Below are 16,204 nucleotides of genomic sequence, written 5' to 3' on the forward strand. Positions count from 1 at the left end.
GCAAATCATGTATTTGGTAAGGGTCTCATATCCAGAATATATAAAGAACATTTAAAACTCAACAATTAAAAGACAAATAACCCAACTTAAAACTGGGCAAGGGATTTAAATAGATGTTTTTGAAAAGAAGATATACTACTGGTCAATATGCACATGAAAAGATGTTCAACATCATTAATCAGCAGGGAAATGCAAATCAAAACCACAGTAAGAAAACTCTTCACAGTCCACTAGGATAGTGATAGTTACAATAAAAAAGGCTAACAATAAGTGTTACTGATGTGGAGAAATTGGAAACTTCATGCATTGCTAGTGGGAATGTAAAAAGATGCTGATGCTGTGTAAAACAGTTCAGCAGTTCCTTAAAACTTGAAACACAGAGTTACCATGTGATTTAGGAATTCCATTCCTAGGTATGTCCTTAAGAGAATTGAAAACCTATGTCCACACAAAAATTTGTACACAAAAGTTTATTATTCATAATAGCCCAAGAGTGGGGGCAATCCGAATATCTATCAGCTGATGAATGGATAAACAAGATGTTGTATATCCATAGAGTAGAATATTATTCATCCATAAAAGGGAATGATTTATGCTAAAACATGGGTGAGATCATGAAAACATGCTAAATAAAAGAAGCCAGACACAAAAGGCCATATATTGTATGATTCCATTTATATGAAATGCTCAGAACAGGCAAATCCTTACAGACAGAAAGTAGATTAGTGGTTGCCAAGGACTCGGGAGAGGGGAGGGATGGTAAGTGACTACTAATAATATGCGGTTATTTTGGGAGGTGATGACAACCTTGTGAATATACTAAGGACCATTGAATTGCACACTTAAAGATGGTGACTTTTATAGCATGTGAATTACATCTCAATCTAAGAACTAAGAAGAAAGATTGTAAAATAAAATTTACAAGTACTTTTATTTTGGAAACCAGTACGTAAGCACATCCAGATTATTAGAAGTAGCTGTGTCACAGAGAGGACAGTCATCCTAAAGACTGTTTCCTAACCTTCTCTTCCCTTCTGAGATGCCTTTTCTGGTTGTGGGTCCCTGCCTTTCATCCTTGCCTCTTTGGCACTGTCCTGATTCTGCCTGTAGTATCTCTCAGTAAATTCCAGCACAGCCTCCTTGATCAGTCTGAATCTGAAGCCAGCGTTTTGATTTCCTAGAATTGAATTAGCTTGCTTCTCTTTGATGTTGGTAAGCCCTAGTTACCCTCAAAATTCATCCTTACTTTTTTTTTTTTTAAAGCTAGACTTAAAATACAAAAAATCAACTTTCATTGTTCAAACTAGAGACAGCACATATTCTAATCAGGTTCTATCCTTGTTGGTAAGTCTTTTCTCTAATTTTTGGGCTCCAAATGTTAAAAGTAAGAGTTATCTGGTTGCATGAGTTTATGCTGCAATTACTGGTATCCCACCAGCAAGCAATAATGCCAAAGAGAAAAGAAAATGGACATTTCAACAGAAAAACACGAAACAAGTGCGGAGAAAAGGGAGGACCATTTCCCCTATTGTAAGTTTCAGTTTTCTGTAACAGTTGTTCTTAATGATGGAGTTCAAGTATGCTGCCAAGAAGCCTGCTAGTTTCCTAGAGTTTCTCCTAGGAACGTCTGACATTTCAGTGAGAATTTTCAAATATAGTTTAACATGGCTATGATGTATTTATTTGAAAGACTGGTGGGCAAGTAAGAAATAATTGGGAGGCAGATTGAATGGGAGACAGGATGATACTTGTCTTCCATGATAGGGAGAACTTTATATAGAGAGTATAAAGGGATGGAGATCAGAGAAAAATCACTAGATGGGAAGACCCAAAGGAGGCAGCAGGAAAGGGCCAGATCAAGGACATAGGCAGAGCGGATGTGGCAAAAACAGAGTCATGTCTCTTCCTTGGAGGCTGGAGAGAAGAACAGATGCTTGAGTGTGAATAAAGTGACTCTGAAATGAGCAATAGGAACAATAAGGTAGCGATAGGTGGCCTACACCATGAACTAGTAAGTTCCTAGTTAACTTTGCTTTTGGGATATGACTTTATGTGCAAAACTAATGTTGCAAACATCAAGTCACATTTCCTTAGTGTTCTTCCTCTTTTTCATTTTAGACTTTTAGGATCATAAAGAGCTCATGCAAAGTGATTAAAGAATCCCAATGACACAAGCATTCATCTCACCCAACATTTAATTTAGTTTCAGTAGAGTATTTTCATTACTTTTTATAATTCTATCACTACTAAATGATCACAGTATAGTGAACCAATTGGCAGTTTTTGAAAGAAAGTAACTATTTTACATCCTCTGGTCTCAATCTGAAAGGGATGTGGGCTGACAGTCATGTTCTGGACCCCACTCGCAGCTCCAGAAAAGCCTCCTTTGAACTCTCTCAAGGCTGCCATAGCACTGTCACCCTTAGCTTCTAAAACAGCATCTCACCTCCCTTTGACCAATTCTGTTTAAGTGAACATTTCAAATAAATCACTAAGAAGCATTGTAGCTGGTCATTTCTTGCCAGCATGGATCAGTTTTCACTCCATTAAGTGAAATTCTGATCACCAAAGTTCTTTACCTAAGTGGTTTATTGATATTTTAAATCAGAATTGCATATAGTGATGAACTAGTTTGTTGGGGAAAAAAATGACTTCTCGATGAATCCTACTGTATTCCAAGAGTAAGGAAAATCTATCAAATCAACATTTGTAGATGAGAATTATATTCAGGATTGAAAGGGCCCCTTAAAAGTCATCTGGTCTCACCCCTTTTTAAATTTGTTGATTATACTCCTGCCAAATGGCAGTTCCATCTACACCCAAACATCCCCTAGTGGTGAGAATTCACACCTACGGTTATTATTAGAGAATTCTGTAAAAAAGAATTTCCATAGAATAAAAGGAAAGCTTTTGCCTTATGGCTTCTGCCCTCTGGTCTAGTTCTGTGCTCCCACAGGGTGACACAGAACAAGTCCAAGGCCTCTTTAATATGTCAATTCTCCAGAGGCCAAAGATAGACCTCAAGAATAGCTTTCTAATATCTGTAATTCACATCCATGGCAAACAGCCTTAAAAATTATTTTTGGGGAAAGTGACGCACTTGCAAATCTACTTTCTAGGTAGTATCTATTTCTGGGGTGGTAAAAATTTTCAACTTTCATCAGCTGTCATAGAAAATTCTTAACTTTCTGTGTGCCACAGAGTTGAAAATAAACTAAGTTTGCAAACACATCATGCTAAATACATCAGATTATTTAATTTTTTTATTATGACAATTGACATATATTACGTGAAAGAAATGACATAAGTATTATAATAAAACATTTTGAAAGAAAAAAGTTACACAGTTAGGCCAACAGCCATAAAACAGCTTTAGGCCGGTCTTATAACACCAAGAGTTCTGATCAGACTGTAGTGAGACACTGAACATTTCATTAACAAAAATATTGGCACGAGCCACAACATATTTTGGTCATCACTCACAAGGAATATTTTATTTAAACAACTATGCACTGCAATTCTAACACACTAGGTGTTCATACACTGCAGTTAACCCCTGAAGCTTTAAACTACCAGGAATTCCCATATTTTTTATGCACAAAATTTACTTTGTGCACTATTGGAATCACATTTCCAGTTTTCAAATCTCTTCCCCCCCCTCACACATGCGGTACATTATATGTGGCAGAGAGCATGCCAGCTTCTCCTGTTTGACTAACATCACATTCCTTATTACCTCGAGTTTTATGCTAATCTTGGAGCTTCTGCTTTAGCTCTCATCTCCTAGAAACAAAATAAAGCATTCTGAGAACCTATTCCAGGAATAATTTTTTCTATGCATAGGAAAATAAAGCATTTCATATAAGCATGTATGAAAATCCAAGAGGCATTCTGATCAAACACTCCCTGGATCCCAGCCTACTATTACTGTAAAATTAAAATGAAAGTCTAACATATACCATCTACAAATTCTTACCTGGAATTTGTACTCTTTGCCTGGAAATTCGTGATTCCCAGGCTTCACCTCTGAATGGATGAGGACAGAAAGAAACTGACATCCCACATTAACTGACAATAGATAAAGGTAACTTAGGTACAAGTTATGAATTTACTTCTTTACAAGAATATACTTGTGCTACAAAGGTAAGAAATTAGAATGTAAATTATCAGATAACAGAAAGTACTGGCATTTAAACAAAGGTGTCAGTATAACATGGTAAAATGTGCTATGTAAAGAGACTGCTAGAACAGGCGACTCTACAAGACTGCAAAATACTTTTTATCAATTAAGAAGGGAATTGGAATTTGAATCAGAAATCCCTTCCTGCCATGCCTCCAGCAAATAATCCTGTGGAATTAAGTCTACTGAATGAAGTCTACAAGAACCAAACTGAACAATTCTAGCTTTTCCTTCTTTTATAGATTAAAAAGAAACTAAGCTTTGTCCCACCCCAGCCCCTATCCTAGCACACAACACTCCCTTCAGGGGTATACAAAACCTCCTAGCAGGTTTGGGCAAGCTACAATGCAGATCAAGAAACTACTTTGATAAGAGAACAAAAACCAGACCAATACTGAGAATACCCTAGTTAGGCATCGTGAAAATCACACTCTAAGAATATGCTGCTAACTGCCAAATTTAGGCTATTATAGCTGTTCCAAAGTCGAAAATCCATTTACACTAATTTAATTAGATCTGTGTGTGTATGTGTGCCTACATGTTTGTATATACGTGTTGTGTGTGTGTGTTTGTGTGTGTATGTGTGTGTAATTTTCATGCAATGATCTTAAAGCTCTGGAGACAGGGTGGTTAGCCTAATTTCAAGGCTTCTCCATATAGCAGTATTGACATGCACCAACTCTGTTAAGGGGCAGGAGAATGAAAAAGACCATGGCACAAAATTTTTAACAATTTTAGGTTTAATTACATAATGCACCTGTAGATGTTCTAGCATAAACACAATTGTAAAAATCTACATCCTATTTTAGGGTACTTTTCCACCTCCCATCCCTTAAAAGCTGTACAGTTATAAAAAATGTGACTCTCAAGCAAAATAAACTTTTTTTTTTGCAACATACAAAATAAGTTAAATGATTCAGAAGGTCTTGAGCCATTAAGTTTCCCAATGACTGTGTTCTGGCCATCCATAAGCATAACATGCAGCTAGCTCCTGGTCTATGATCAGAACTCAATAAATACAGGTCAAACAAACCCCAAACACTTAAATTAGATTTCTTTAGAAACTGATGAAAGTCAAGAAAATATATAGTTAGGGTTAACAATTCCATTCTTAACTTACATCATCCAGTGGCAAAATGAACAAGGCAGATCACTCAGTCCTTAGTGCATTTTCTAGCTTGTACCGGTTTGGCAAAAAACACAAATGTAGTTCCTTTAAAAATGTCTTTTCTCATAATGTCTAAGGAGCTTAATTAATAGATTTCTACTTGTCTAATAACTTGTTATGCCCTCTCATATAACTTATGCATAGGATAGACACCTTAGTTATTAAAATAAAAATCTTTATTAACTGAAATCACTACAGTGTGCCAGAATTGGGTTTGCAGCATTTCCCAGAGCGAAATGGTATAAATATAAAATGAGAAAAAAATTGAGCTTATGTGACCAAATTGAAAAAAATTCACTATGGAATCATATTCTAACCAATTTCTGAGAGGGTTTATATGAATAAAAAAAGCAATGTTCAGTGTACCTTTTAGAGTAGTTACATACTGAGCACACTGCATTTTGGCTTATGACTGCTTGCTTGCTAGGGAGTGACTATCTTCAATATGTGTCACATAGTTAATTAGCAATTCTTGGCACTCAAAAATGTTAATGATAATTTAAGAGTGAAGTATTTTGAAAACAAATTATTAAGTATACACATAACACGATAACTCAGTTTAAATACACTGATAGCAAAGGGTCTTGTCTTTCAGGACTGGTATAAAAACAATGTAAATCAGCAGTTAGCTTGCCACTTTCAAGGTAGGTTTAAAGGTACACATAGGGTACCTTTGTGTGGATAAAATAAGAATGGATTTTATTCTAAGTTAAGTTTAATAACAGATATTAAGCAGAGGACTAGGTAGATACAGAAGGTATACAGTCTTGGCATTCTTGCTTCTTGGGAGAACCAGAAAATATATTTTTAGGATGTCAAACCAAGAAGAGGAACTTCACTATTTTTCTCTAGGCTTTCTGTAATTAAATAATGTTCATAATTTCTTATCAGTTACAATTATGTCTTTCTTTTTTATAATGTCAAATGATAATTTCAAAGGGTTCATTTTTATTTCTTCTAACATCTAAAGTATGTATATATATATTAATTTTTGTATATATACATACACATATATGTTCATTCCATCTAAAAAAAGATCAGGGTCTTTAAAAAGTTGTACTCTATCTGTGAGGAAATGCTATGAATCAGGTACCTGCTCCACTGTGTTGGTGAAGGGCAGAGTTCATAACTTTTTCTGAATATCAAACTTGTAGCTTCATTAGGTTCCTTTCAATTGTACAGTAGAACAAACTAGTGAATGGTTAACATCTCTTGTCCCCACAAACATAAGCTAAAAAGGCATTCCTTGTAACAAAGGAAATTCCATCAATCCCACGTAAAAATAGCTAACATTTCCACACCATTTTAAACTCTAAGTAAGTAAATGCCTGTATTTTTCTTAATATATATGTTCTTTGCCCAAATGCATGTTACAGGATGGCTTCTATCAACTGAAAAGTAAAAATTGGAGTTTGTAATATCTTGTTAAAATTAATTTGTTTAAAAATCTTTCAATGTCTTAGAATTTGAAGTCCTTGGTTCTTTGGTAGGTTGTTTTAAAAAATTATCAGTAGAAATAAATTTATTCTAAATGAAATTCCTATTTATTCTCGAAATCTGCAACCTTGACCAACTGGAAAAAGATATGCCGAGGAAAACCAACCTCAATATATCAACTATATTCTTGAAAATATCTCTGCCATCATTTCCTAGAAATGTGCCAACAACAGAAAACATTTACACGAAACACTATTTCATTAGCACAAATATACAAAACCAAAATGTGTATTTTCAGTTTGAGTTCTTTTCACGTATCTTAATTCAAAGTTTCTGCTTTGTGAAAATTTGGCTAGTCTTCAAACCTTTACAGAAACTGCAAACTAAATATTTTGAGTACTAAACTACATCTCCCCTTAATACATCTGCTATAGACTGTGGTGTTGGATATTGGGAATCCAATTTGTATTTCCAAAAAGGGGATTTAAAGTATTAAAGGGCTCTGTTATATAGCAGGTACAGTGAGCCTGAATCCAAGGTGAGTGCTCTAACAGCTAGGATCTGTGTTCTGAACTCTAGATGAATCGCTGCTTTCCTATACTCTGTCCAGTTCCTAGTGACTGAATTATGTCTTTGGATAAAGAACATTCACTTTTCCCTAATTTTTGTTCCTTTTCAACTTCTTCAAAGCATGATCAGAATTAGTATTTCAGCAAACACAAACTCTTTCAGGGACTGAATCTAAACAGCAAGCAGTAGAGCTGCTTTGGAACTGTTTTATCAGCCATAATTAATCTATCTGCATAATAATAATTTATTAAGTATCAGGTGCTTGGACTGCACTCTTTGTAGATGAAACATAGTTAACTGGTTTAATGACAATGTAAAAGAATGAGAGGGGAGACACTATCAAGTTCATACTCACAGTTCAAGTTTGGTAAATAACAGGCAGCAAAAGTGGTATCATAACCCATGTCAGTGGGACATTTGCTAAATGGAATATTCAGTCTTTACTGTGATAAAAATTACCTTTTGTTCTCTATAGCGGAAGGGTAAAAAGAACTCCTTATTTCACATTAGGCATCCTGTAAAAGAAATAATCTATCGATTTAATATTTCTTGTCACTTACTTAACTGAAGAGAAGTAATACACTGAAGCAGAAGCTGGTGTGTCCAGAGGTAGAGACAGGGTACATGGGTGTTTCTACATGGTAGTGGCTTTACCCAGTTGCAGGACTAAAATGGTAGAGGGAGACTGGGGCAGGATAGGCCACCCGCACATTCTAACCACTTACCTTGCATTATTAATAGAATCCTTCTATAGCCTGCCTGTTTTAGATACTTAGAAAGGCTAACATTCCAAATTCTTTCAAATAAATGAAAGAAACCTAGCCAGAAAGCAGGCCTGGCAAATGAATGTGGCTCCTTACATAGCCCTGCTTACTGTCTGTGAATATAAGCCCTTCCCCTCCCTTCCAGTGGAACATTGTCTCAAAATAAAAATCACAACTTGCTTGGAACCGCATGCTATTGGTGCATCCTCTTTTTAGGCTGCTTTCATTATTTTATTTTTTTATACAGATACATATACATTGCTAGAATCAAAGCAAAAATATTAATGGGCAGGTACTACAGAACTAAAGTGAAACAAAACAAAACAAACAAGAACCAACAGCTGAAAAACAACAGCTATAAACTTTCAAGGCAAAAGATAAGATTTAAGGGCAACACCTGTTGAGGAAGGAAAAGAGGAGTATAAAGTTTCTGGAGAGGTATTTATAATGCAAGTCTAATGCCAGCTTTTTAATAATAAAAAAGAGAAGTGCTTTACTATACACTGACTAGCACATACAATGCTTAATTTGGAAAGGAAAATTAATGAAGTTCCTTGGGCCAGCAGCAGATATGGTGTGTCCATTGCCGGCAACAGACACAACACTGGAACAGAAAACCCAATCCCAGGGCAAAAGTATTCACAGAAGTAACGGCTGAAGGTTTCAGAATTTGACAGGCAAGGTTTAATCACAAGTGCTACACTTTATACAATGTTATTTATGGCTCTGCCTGAAATTTTACAGCTGTAACAGAAACTAAATAAGACAAAGTTCATATTTTAGTGTCAATTACATGTTAGATATTTAGTTAGTTACAAACCCCTTTTTCTTGAAACAAAGGGTTAATCTTCAAAGTGTTGAGATGTTTGAAATGGATGTCATGCCTATTAAGTATATTGGTGGTTTTCAATCAACTCTATGTTGGTCATGTGACTATTAATGAATTTTAATAGAAGTCTAATGGCCAAAGGCCAAAACTACATTCAAACCCTGCTAATATATCCAGGCAGATAGGAAATTCCAGCACACACACATACACACACACATACACACACACACATGCTAAAACTCAAACTGAAAACCTCCCAAAGGAACTGCTTTGTTTGTAGACTTCAATTTGAAGTAGATACTAAGGGCAAGAATAGACCAGTTAAAATTCACCTGAAAATCCTTTCCCCTTCTTCAAATGTGCTAAAATACCGCTGTCAGCTTCACATCCATCTCTTCACATGTTTTGTACAGATGTACTTCTTTTTAAATGGTATTTCAGATATTTAAATATTAAGTGGCCAGAAGACAAGAGTTACACTATCTGCAAAGTTTATAGTCCACCTGGGCCTTAAGAAAGACCACACTCATTTCACGAATAACTCTCCATGATAACATATTAAATAAAGGCCACCTCATCACCACTGCATAAAGCTGTTTTAAAAAATTTGTTGCTAGCACAATCTGGTTGTCAAAGCTTCATTATACATTTTACTCTACAAATGCTTTTCAGATGATTTTCTTTTTTTAAAACAAGAAACTCTGCTATAACAGAAACTTAGGTTAGAGTTTTTTATGATGGAATTTTCTTGGTCTCTTCTTTATTAAGTGTGGTTATCTCCAGTAGTAAACAAGTTGATTTCATAAATGCTGTTACTAAATGACTTATGTATGATGTTATCTACAGTTCTCAATATGCAACAATACAGACTTGAACTTTTAAACAGTCTGTTAATCATCATCTATGCCATGAATGTTTAAATATAATATATATTTAATATGAAAAAGCTAAAGCACAAGTGCTTTCTCCCACCCCTAATTCTGTTTTGGGCCCTCACAGATTCGGAATGCATTCTTATCCACCCTTTCCACAAAGTCAGGAGAGCTCAGGAAATATAAAGTCAAAAATATACAAATCTTTGTTGTTATAATAAGATTTTTTTTTTCCCATGAATGAAATTACCAAGGACCATGAACTTGGAAAAAGAAAATCAAAAGGAATTTACAGCAATTATTTATCTTCAAAGTTCAAAACTGGTCACTTCACAGAAAGACTTCAGGGTTTGTTGAAATTTTTCTTCTAAAAAGTCATTCTGTAGTGGAGTTTTCTAGGAAAAATAAAACAGCTTTTAATAACTGGCCCGCTGGTGTGAGAGCTACCGTGGAATAAATTAGCACAAAAATGGAAAAAAAGTCTTACAACTGTTCACTGTTACAGACATAATCAACAAGGTCAGTCACTCTCAAAAGCTCATCCTCCTCCTCTTCTGGTGCCCCTGCCTCCTGCCCACCGCTTGTCCCATTGGGGGCCAGGCTTGCACTGGCTGTGCTGTTGTCCTTGGGGGTCTGAGGCTTCTCAGTCGGCTTGCCAATCAAGTTCTCAATAGCTTTGCCAGGACTCTGTCCATTGGTGGAAGGTAAGTCCACTAAGCTATAGTCCAAGGGGCTCCCCACCTTGCCTACATTTTCAAAGTCTTCTTCCTCATCACTGTCTATCCGATAGGGCTTCTTCGTGCTCTCCTGTACTGAAGGCAGGACCCTGGGCTGGCTGTCATGGGCAGGCTGATCTGCATCTCCATGAGCATTGTCACAACTCTCCTCTTCATCTGTCTCGATCCGGTGTAGCCGTTTTCGGGATGGTTTACCTTCCTCTTCCTCCTCCTCATCTGCTTCTGAATACTCATCTGTGCTTCGACCCCGCTTTCGAACTGACCGCTTTGATTCTTTAGCTAGCTCATCATCTTCAGAGTTCTTGGACATATAGCTCTCTAGAATAAACAGCACATTTAAGCCATTGGCACAGTTAACCACTGACAGATTTAAGTAATTCTCCTTTTCCTCCCATATTCACCCCATGTCCTGCTTTCAGACTTGCTTGTATATACATATTTTCCTTCAATGACTGGCCTGATTTCTCTCTCCTCTCAGTCCCACAACAATGCCCAATATGATTCACAGTGTACTTCACCTACGATTTTAAGAAAGAGCAGAATCTTGAATTAAATGATTATAGGATGGTCACAAACTAAGACACTCCTTCCCTTTAGCTCTCAAATTAGACAGTCGTGCAGACATACTGATAAGGAAAGATTCAAACTGGGCACCCAACTCCAGATATGTGAAATACTGCACTAACTCTCACCCCGTATTGTTAAATGACCTTGGTAGTCCTTAAATGTCTCCTCTTCTTTGTCTATACTTACATCTAGGTGATCTCACCTAGTCTCATGGTTTTGCATACCACCTGCATGCTGATGACTCTCTCATTTGTTTTAGGCAACCAATCTCTAAGTTCCAGACTCATGTATCAAACTGTCTACTCAACATCTATGCCTGGATTTCTAAAGAGGTAACTCAACCCCAATGAGCTCCTAAACTTCCTACTGAAACCTGTGCTGTTCTGGTCTCTACCAGCTTAGCTACTGGCAACTCTCTTCTTCCAACTGCTCAGTCATCCCTGATTCCCTTCTTTCTTTCTTTTTTTAAAAAATTGTTTTAAATTTTGCTTCCCTTAACAGAGGCCCTGGGAATTGAATCCAGGACCTTGTGAATGCCAAACACATCCTCTATCACTCAGCTATACAGCCCACCCCTGTGATTCCCTTCTTTCTCACATCTAACCCGGCAGTAAATCCTTTGGGTCTACCTTCAAAATATATCCATAATTTGACTGCTTTTCACTCCTCTTCTGCTACTGCTCTAGTCTCACCATCATTGCTCACCTCGCCTATTCCAATAGCCTCCCAACTAGTCTCCTAGACTCTCTCCCTGTCCGCTTCAAGTTACTCATTACACAGCTCCCATAGCAAATAAAACATGTCAGATCATATCATTCAAAATCCTTCAAATATTTCTCATCTCACACAGAATAAAATCCAAAGTCTATTCAATGGCCTACTGCACTACCCAATATGGTAGCTACTAATCCCGTGTGGTTATGTTAAATTTAAATTAACTAAAATTAAATAAAAATTAAAAATTCTGTTCCTGTCACACTAGCCATATTTCAAGTGCTCAACAGTCATATGCAGGTAGCCACTTTATTGAACAGCACAGATAGAGAACATTTCCATCACTGCAGAAGTTCAGCTGGACAACGCTGCTCCTCATCAGAGGCTGGACATTTCTTTTGGTAAAGGGCGGGCCCTGCAGTCTCTGTTATAACTACTCAACTCCGTGTGAAAGCAGCCCAGATAATATGTAAAATAGTGGGTGTGGCTGTGTTCCAATAAAACTCGATTCACAAAATCCTTATTTACACAAACAGCTTGCTGACAACCGCTCTACATGACCCGGCCCTGTTGACCTTTCCACTTCATCCTGTACTATTCTTCCCCTCACTCATTCCCCTCCAACGACCCTGGTTTCCCTTCTGTCCCCTGAACATGTCAGGCACAAACTTTCCTCAAGGCCTTCACATGTGTTGTTCCATCTGCCTGTATCCATCCTTCTTTCAGATAAATGTATGATGTACTCAACACTTTTTTTTCAGGTCTTTACTCAAATGTTGTCTTCTTAGTAAGACATTCCTTTGGTACCCTACCTGAAATTCCAACTACTCTCTCAACCCTCCTTTCTACTTTATTTTTCTCCACAACTTTTATCTCCACCTAAAATATCAGATATTCTACTTATCATGTTTATTATCTCTCTTCCCCAAACTAAAGTAAGAGTTACATGAGGGAGTTATATGTTTTTGGCTATTTTGCTCAATGTTCTATTTCCAGTGCCTAGGACAGTGACAAGTTCAGTAAGTATTTGTTTTTAATAGGTGAATTAACAAATTTATGTCTGTCTTTAATGACACATGAAGAGAAATACAAATTCAACCAGATGCTCACCTCCCGTCTTTAGCCTCCCACATCCAAACATTTTTTTCCCCTTTCTCTCCTGGCTTGGGCTCAAACTTAATTGACAAGGATCTATGAATGCAAATAATCTTCAAAACAGGTCATAAACAATGGAGAATTAAATATATAAAAAAGAAAGAGGGGAAGGTGAGGGTTAGAATCATTTAAAATGAAATTGGAAAGAATTCTGGAATAACTACAAAGACTAAATGAATATCACAAATTCACACTTTAGAGCTTTTCCTGCACTTCTGGTTTGGGACACAGTTAAAGCTATTAGGAAATAAAACAGTTAACCAACAGAAGCTCACTGTCAAGGTGGAGAGAGACAATAGGCACCTTTGGTATGAAACTGTTCGGCTATTCAAGGCACAGGACATTATTTCAAAATGAGGCCACCAATAACAAGAAAGTGAAAGAAATCTTGTTCAGATCACAACTTTCTGACATTATTCTAGTTTCAATGAAGAATTATTACAATGAAGACCTTAAAAATTAGTATCTTCTCAAGTATCAGTTATTTAAACTGTAATAGTGATCAGGCATAAAATAATGAGTTTTATCTCAAAGATATTATGGTTATTAAATTCCTAAGAAATGGTACAGAATCACAATCTGGAGCTCACTTTACAACTTCCACTTTTGCCTTGTCCAAACTTCTACTCAATTGGAGAGCTAGTCCTTACCTTCACTCTCTGAGCTGGAAAGCCTACGTTTGTGAACTCGTCTGATTTCTTTACCACGCCGTAAGCTCTTCTGGGAACCATCACTTTCTGAATCTTCTTTGTAGTTAATTTGTCTTTTCTGGTTCCTCCTTGACCGCCTTCGTCGAGTTTCTACAAAATCATCACTAAAATCATCACTAAAGTCACTTTCTGTTAAAAAAAAAAAAAAAGGGTGAGGGGAGGAAAAAGAAGTCAAGTACAAATTTTAATTCCACTAAATAGAAATGTAGTTAACCTAGATTAAAAAAATGTAAAGCTACTAAGCAGAGTTCAATCATAATAACTTTTAAGTGAATAGTAACTTTCATAAATCTTTAATTGTTCAATAATATGAGTAAATCTGGGGCTTTAATGCCAAACCTCACAATGCATCCTGTTAGCAGTCAATCCCCAAGATTAAAAGATGTTTAACATAATCCTTTATCTCATTCAACCTAGAGCTCCCCAGTCGGCTGCATGGCTGCCACCACTGCTCTTCCTGGGAAGAGCCTCATGATAATCTGCTGTTCTGCCTCATGATAATCTGCTGCTCTATGTACGTGGCTGTTCGGTTATGGTCATCGCTTCACAATGTACCACAGAGGTTAAACTCTCTAACCACAGAAATTTGATGAACCTGTTTCAGATAAGTATAGAACTGGAGTTGTATTTTTGGCTTTTTTCCATATGGAATTAAAATCTGCTCATTGTGGCACACAGGGCTACTGTAACTCTCGAAGTGCTGCTAACAGTGCTGTTCTTGTCATGTCATCTCCGATCAATAAACCAGAGTCAGACTATGGCATTGTGTCAGAGCAGCTTTTCAGGAGTGCTGACAAATTCTAATGAATCATCATATCCTACTTTGTTTTCTAGTGGATTTCAAGTATTACAAAACAGCTAGCCAAAAGTTTATGGGGGTTCCCACTGGCCAAATATGGGACAAATTGAGTCTAACTGAAATAAGAATCCGTAAGTCCATACTGATACAAAGAAATAAATACACAGATAGGGGAGAAGAGAAAGTGCTTCCTCACAGAACACCATGTAATAAGTGTAAGTATAAAAGGAATGATGGAGTTAGAACATCATCAATGAATGCTAAAACTAGTGGGAGAAACATCCGATAAGGAATAGGATATTTACAGTCTCAAAATAACTTCCCACGAATTACTTATTAATTACAAAGGGAAAATAAGAAGGAGAGACCTAGAGGACATACATTAGCTCTGGGATATTCCTGCCAAAAACCTCAATCTAATAACCATAAGGAAAAAGAAAAACCCAAATTGAGGTACATTTTTACAAAATAAGGAGTATGTATTCTTCAAAAATGCTAAGGTCAAAAAAGACAAAGTTTGAGGAATATTCCAGATTAAAGGAGACTAAAGAGACATGAATAAATGCAATGTGTAATCCTAAACTGGATGCTGGACTAGGGAAAATAATTATATGAAAGATAAAATTGGGATACCTGATGAAATTTGAATGTATACTGCTGATTAGATAGTAGTATTTTTTCAGTGTTAAAATTTCTGATTTTGATATTGGACTATGGTTATGTAAGAAAATGTCCTTGTTCTTAGGAAATAATCACTGATGAAGGGGCATGATGTCTCTACTTACTCAAAAGGTTTAGGAAAAAAGCTAAATAAACAAAGCAAAAAAACTCTGTAAGCCTGGCCTGAGTTAAGGATGTAATACTCCTCAGCAAGACGACAGCTGCCTGCCTGCCAGTTCCACGGAGCACCGGTATCTGTGCCTCTCACTACTGATTTCGTTACAGTAACATCAACCACTGCTAATTTATGAAAACTAACAAATCACTGATCGTGATAGAAATAACTGGTGACATCTGAGAAAAATGTTCTCAGCTTATTAAGAATGATTCCCAAAAAACACTGTGAAGGTAAAATCTAGGCATGGAAACACCTGGCATCAAAAGGATTCATCACAATCCTTAATGAACTTGGTATGAAGTTAACATATCCATTTACATATCTTACATGAAAGATTTAGTCGGTGGTGAACTGTAAGAATAGAACTCAATATTTTTATCAGAAAGCTTGTATTACAACTGAATGGAAATTTAAGAAATCTTAACTCCGGAAATCATAAAAATTTATTGACTTGGTGAGATGTGGACACAAATTATTTTTACCAGAGTCTCTACTATTCTCCTCAGACTCCTCCTCTTCGTCATCATCAGAGTACTTTTTCTTTGGGGTCTTTCTCCGCAAACGCCTGCTCTGCCTCATCGGCCGGGAGGGATGTCGCCTTAGTCTCCGGCTACAGAAATCAGTGTCGCTGTCATCATTAGATGGCGGGTCTTCTTCACTTTCATCTGGGTTCTCATCGGATACAACAAACTCATCTTGAGATCTGTCCAAGAGAAACCAGATGAATTATAATAGTACACTTAAAACCATAAACCCATGTTTGAGTTCTGAGTTCAATTTTGAACAAGTCCAGTGAATCATTACACAATGTCTGATGTAAAATATCTAAATAATTGTATCAATTTCCCTGTTAATAAAATGAAG

The 16,204-nt window shown here is 36.6% G+C and overlaps 1 protein-coding gene across 2 annotated transcripts in view; it reads right to left on the reverse strand.

The window, feature by feature from the left end:
• Positions 1–3,245: 3,245 nt before the first annotated feature.
• The window catches only part of RSF1 (remodeling and spacing factor 1), a 124,594-nt gene continuing 111,635 nt past the window's right edge, over positions 3,246–16,204 (reverse strand). Inside the window, exons 14-16 of one of the 2 annotated variants that reach the window (XM_064492742.1) lie at positions 15,823–16,043; positions 13,644–13,793; positions 3,246–10,875 (exon numbers count right to left, since the gene is read on the reverse strand). In XM_064492742.1, the coding sequence (XP_064348812.1) occupies positions 10,304–10,875; positions 13,644–13,793; positions 15,823–16,043 (943 nt within the window). In that variant the 3' untranslated portion in view covers positions 3,246–10,303. Of the gene's footprint in view, positions 10,876–13,643; positions 13,833–15,822; positions 16,044–16,204 lie in introns of both variants that reach the window. The other variant, XM_010990046.3, reaches the window with a different exon arrangement.

The sequence above is a fragment of the Camelus dromedarius genome, chromosome 12, assembly GCF_036321535.1.
Source record: "Camelus dromedarius isolate mCamDro1 chromosome 12, mCamDro1.pat, whole genome shotgun sequence".
NCBI classification, from domain to species: Eukaryota; Metazoa; Chordata; class Mammalia; order Artiodactyla; family Camelidae; genus Camelus; species Camelus dromedarius.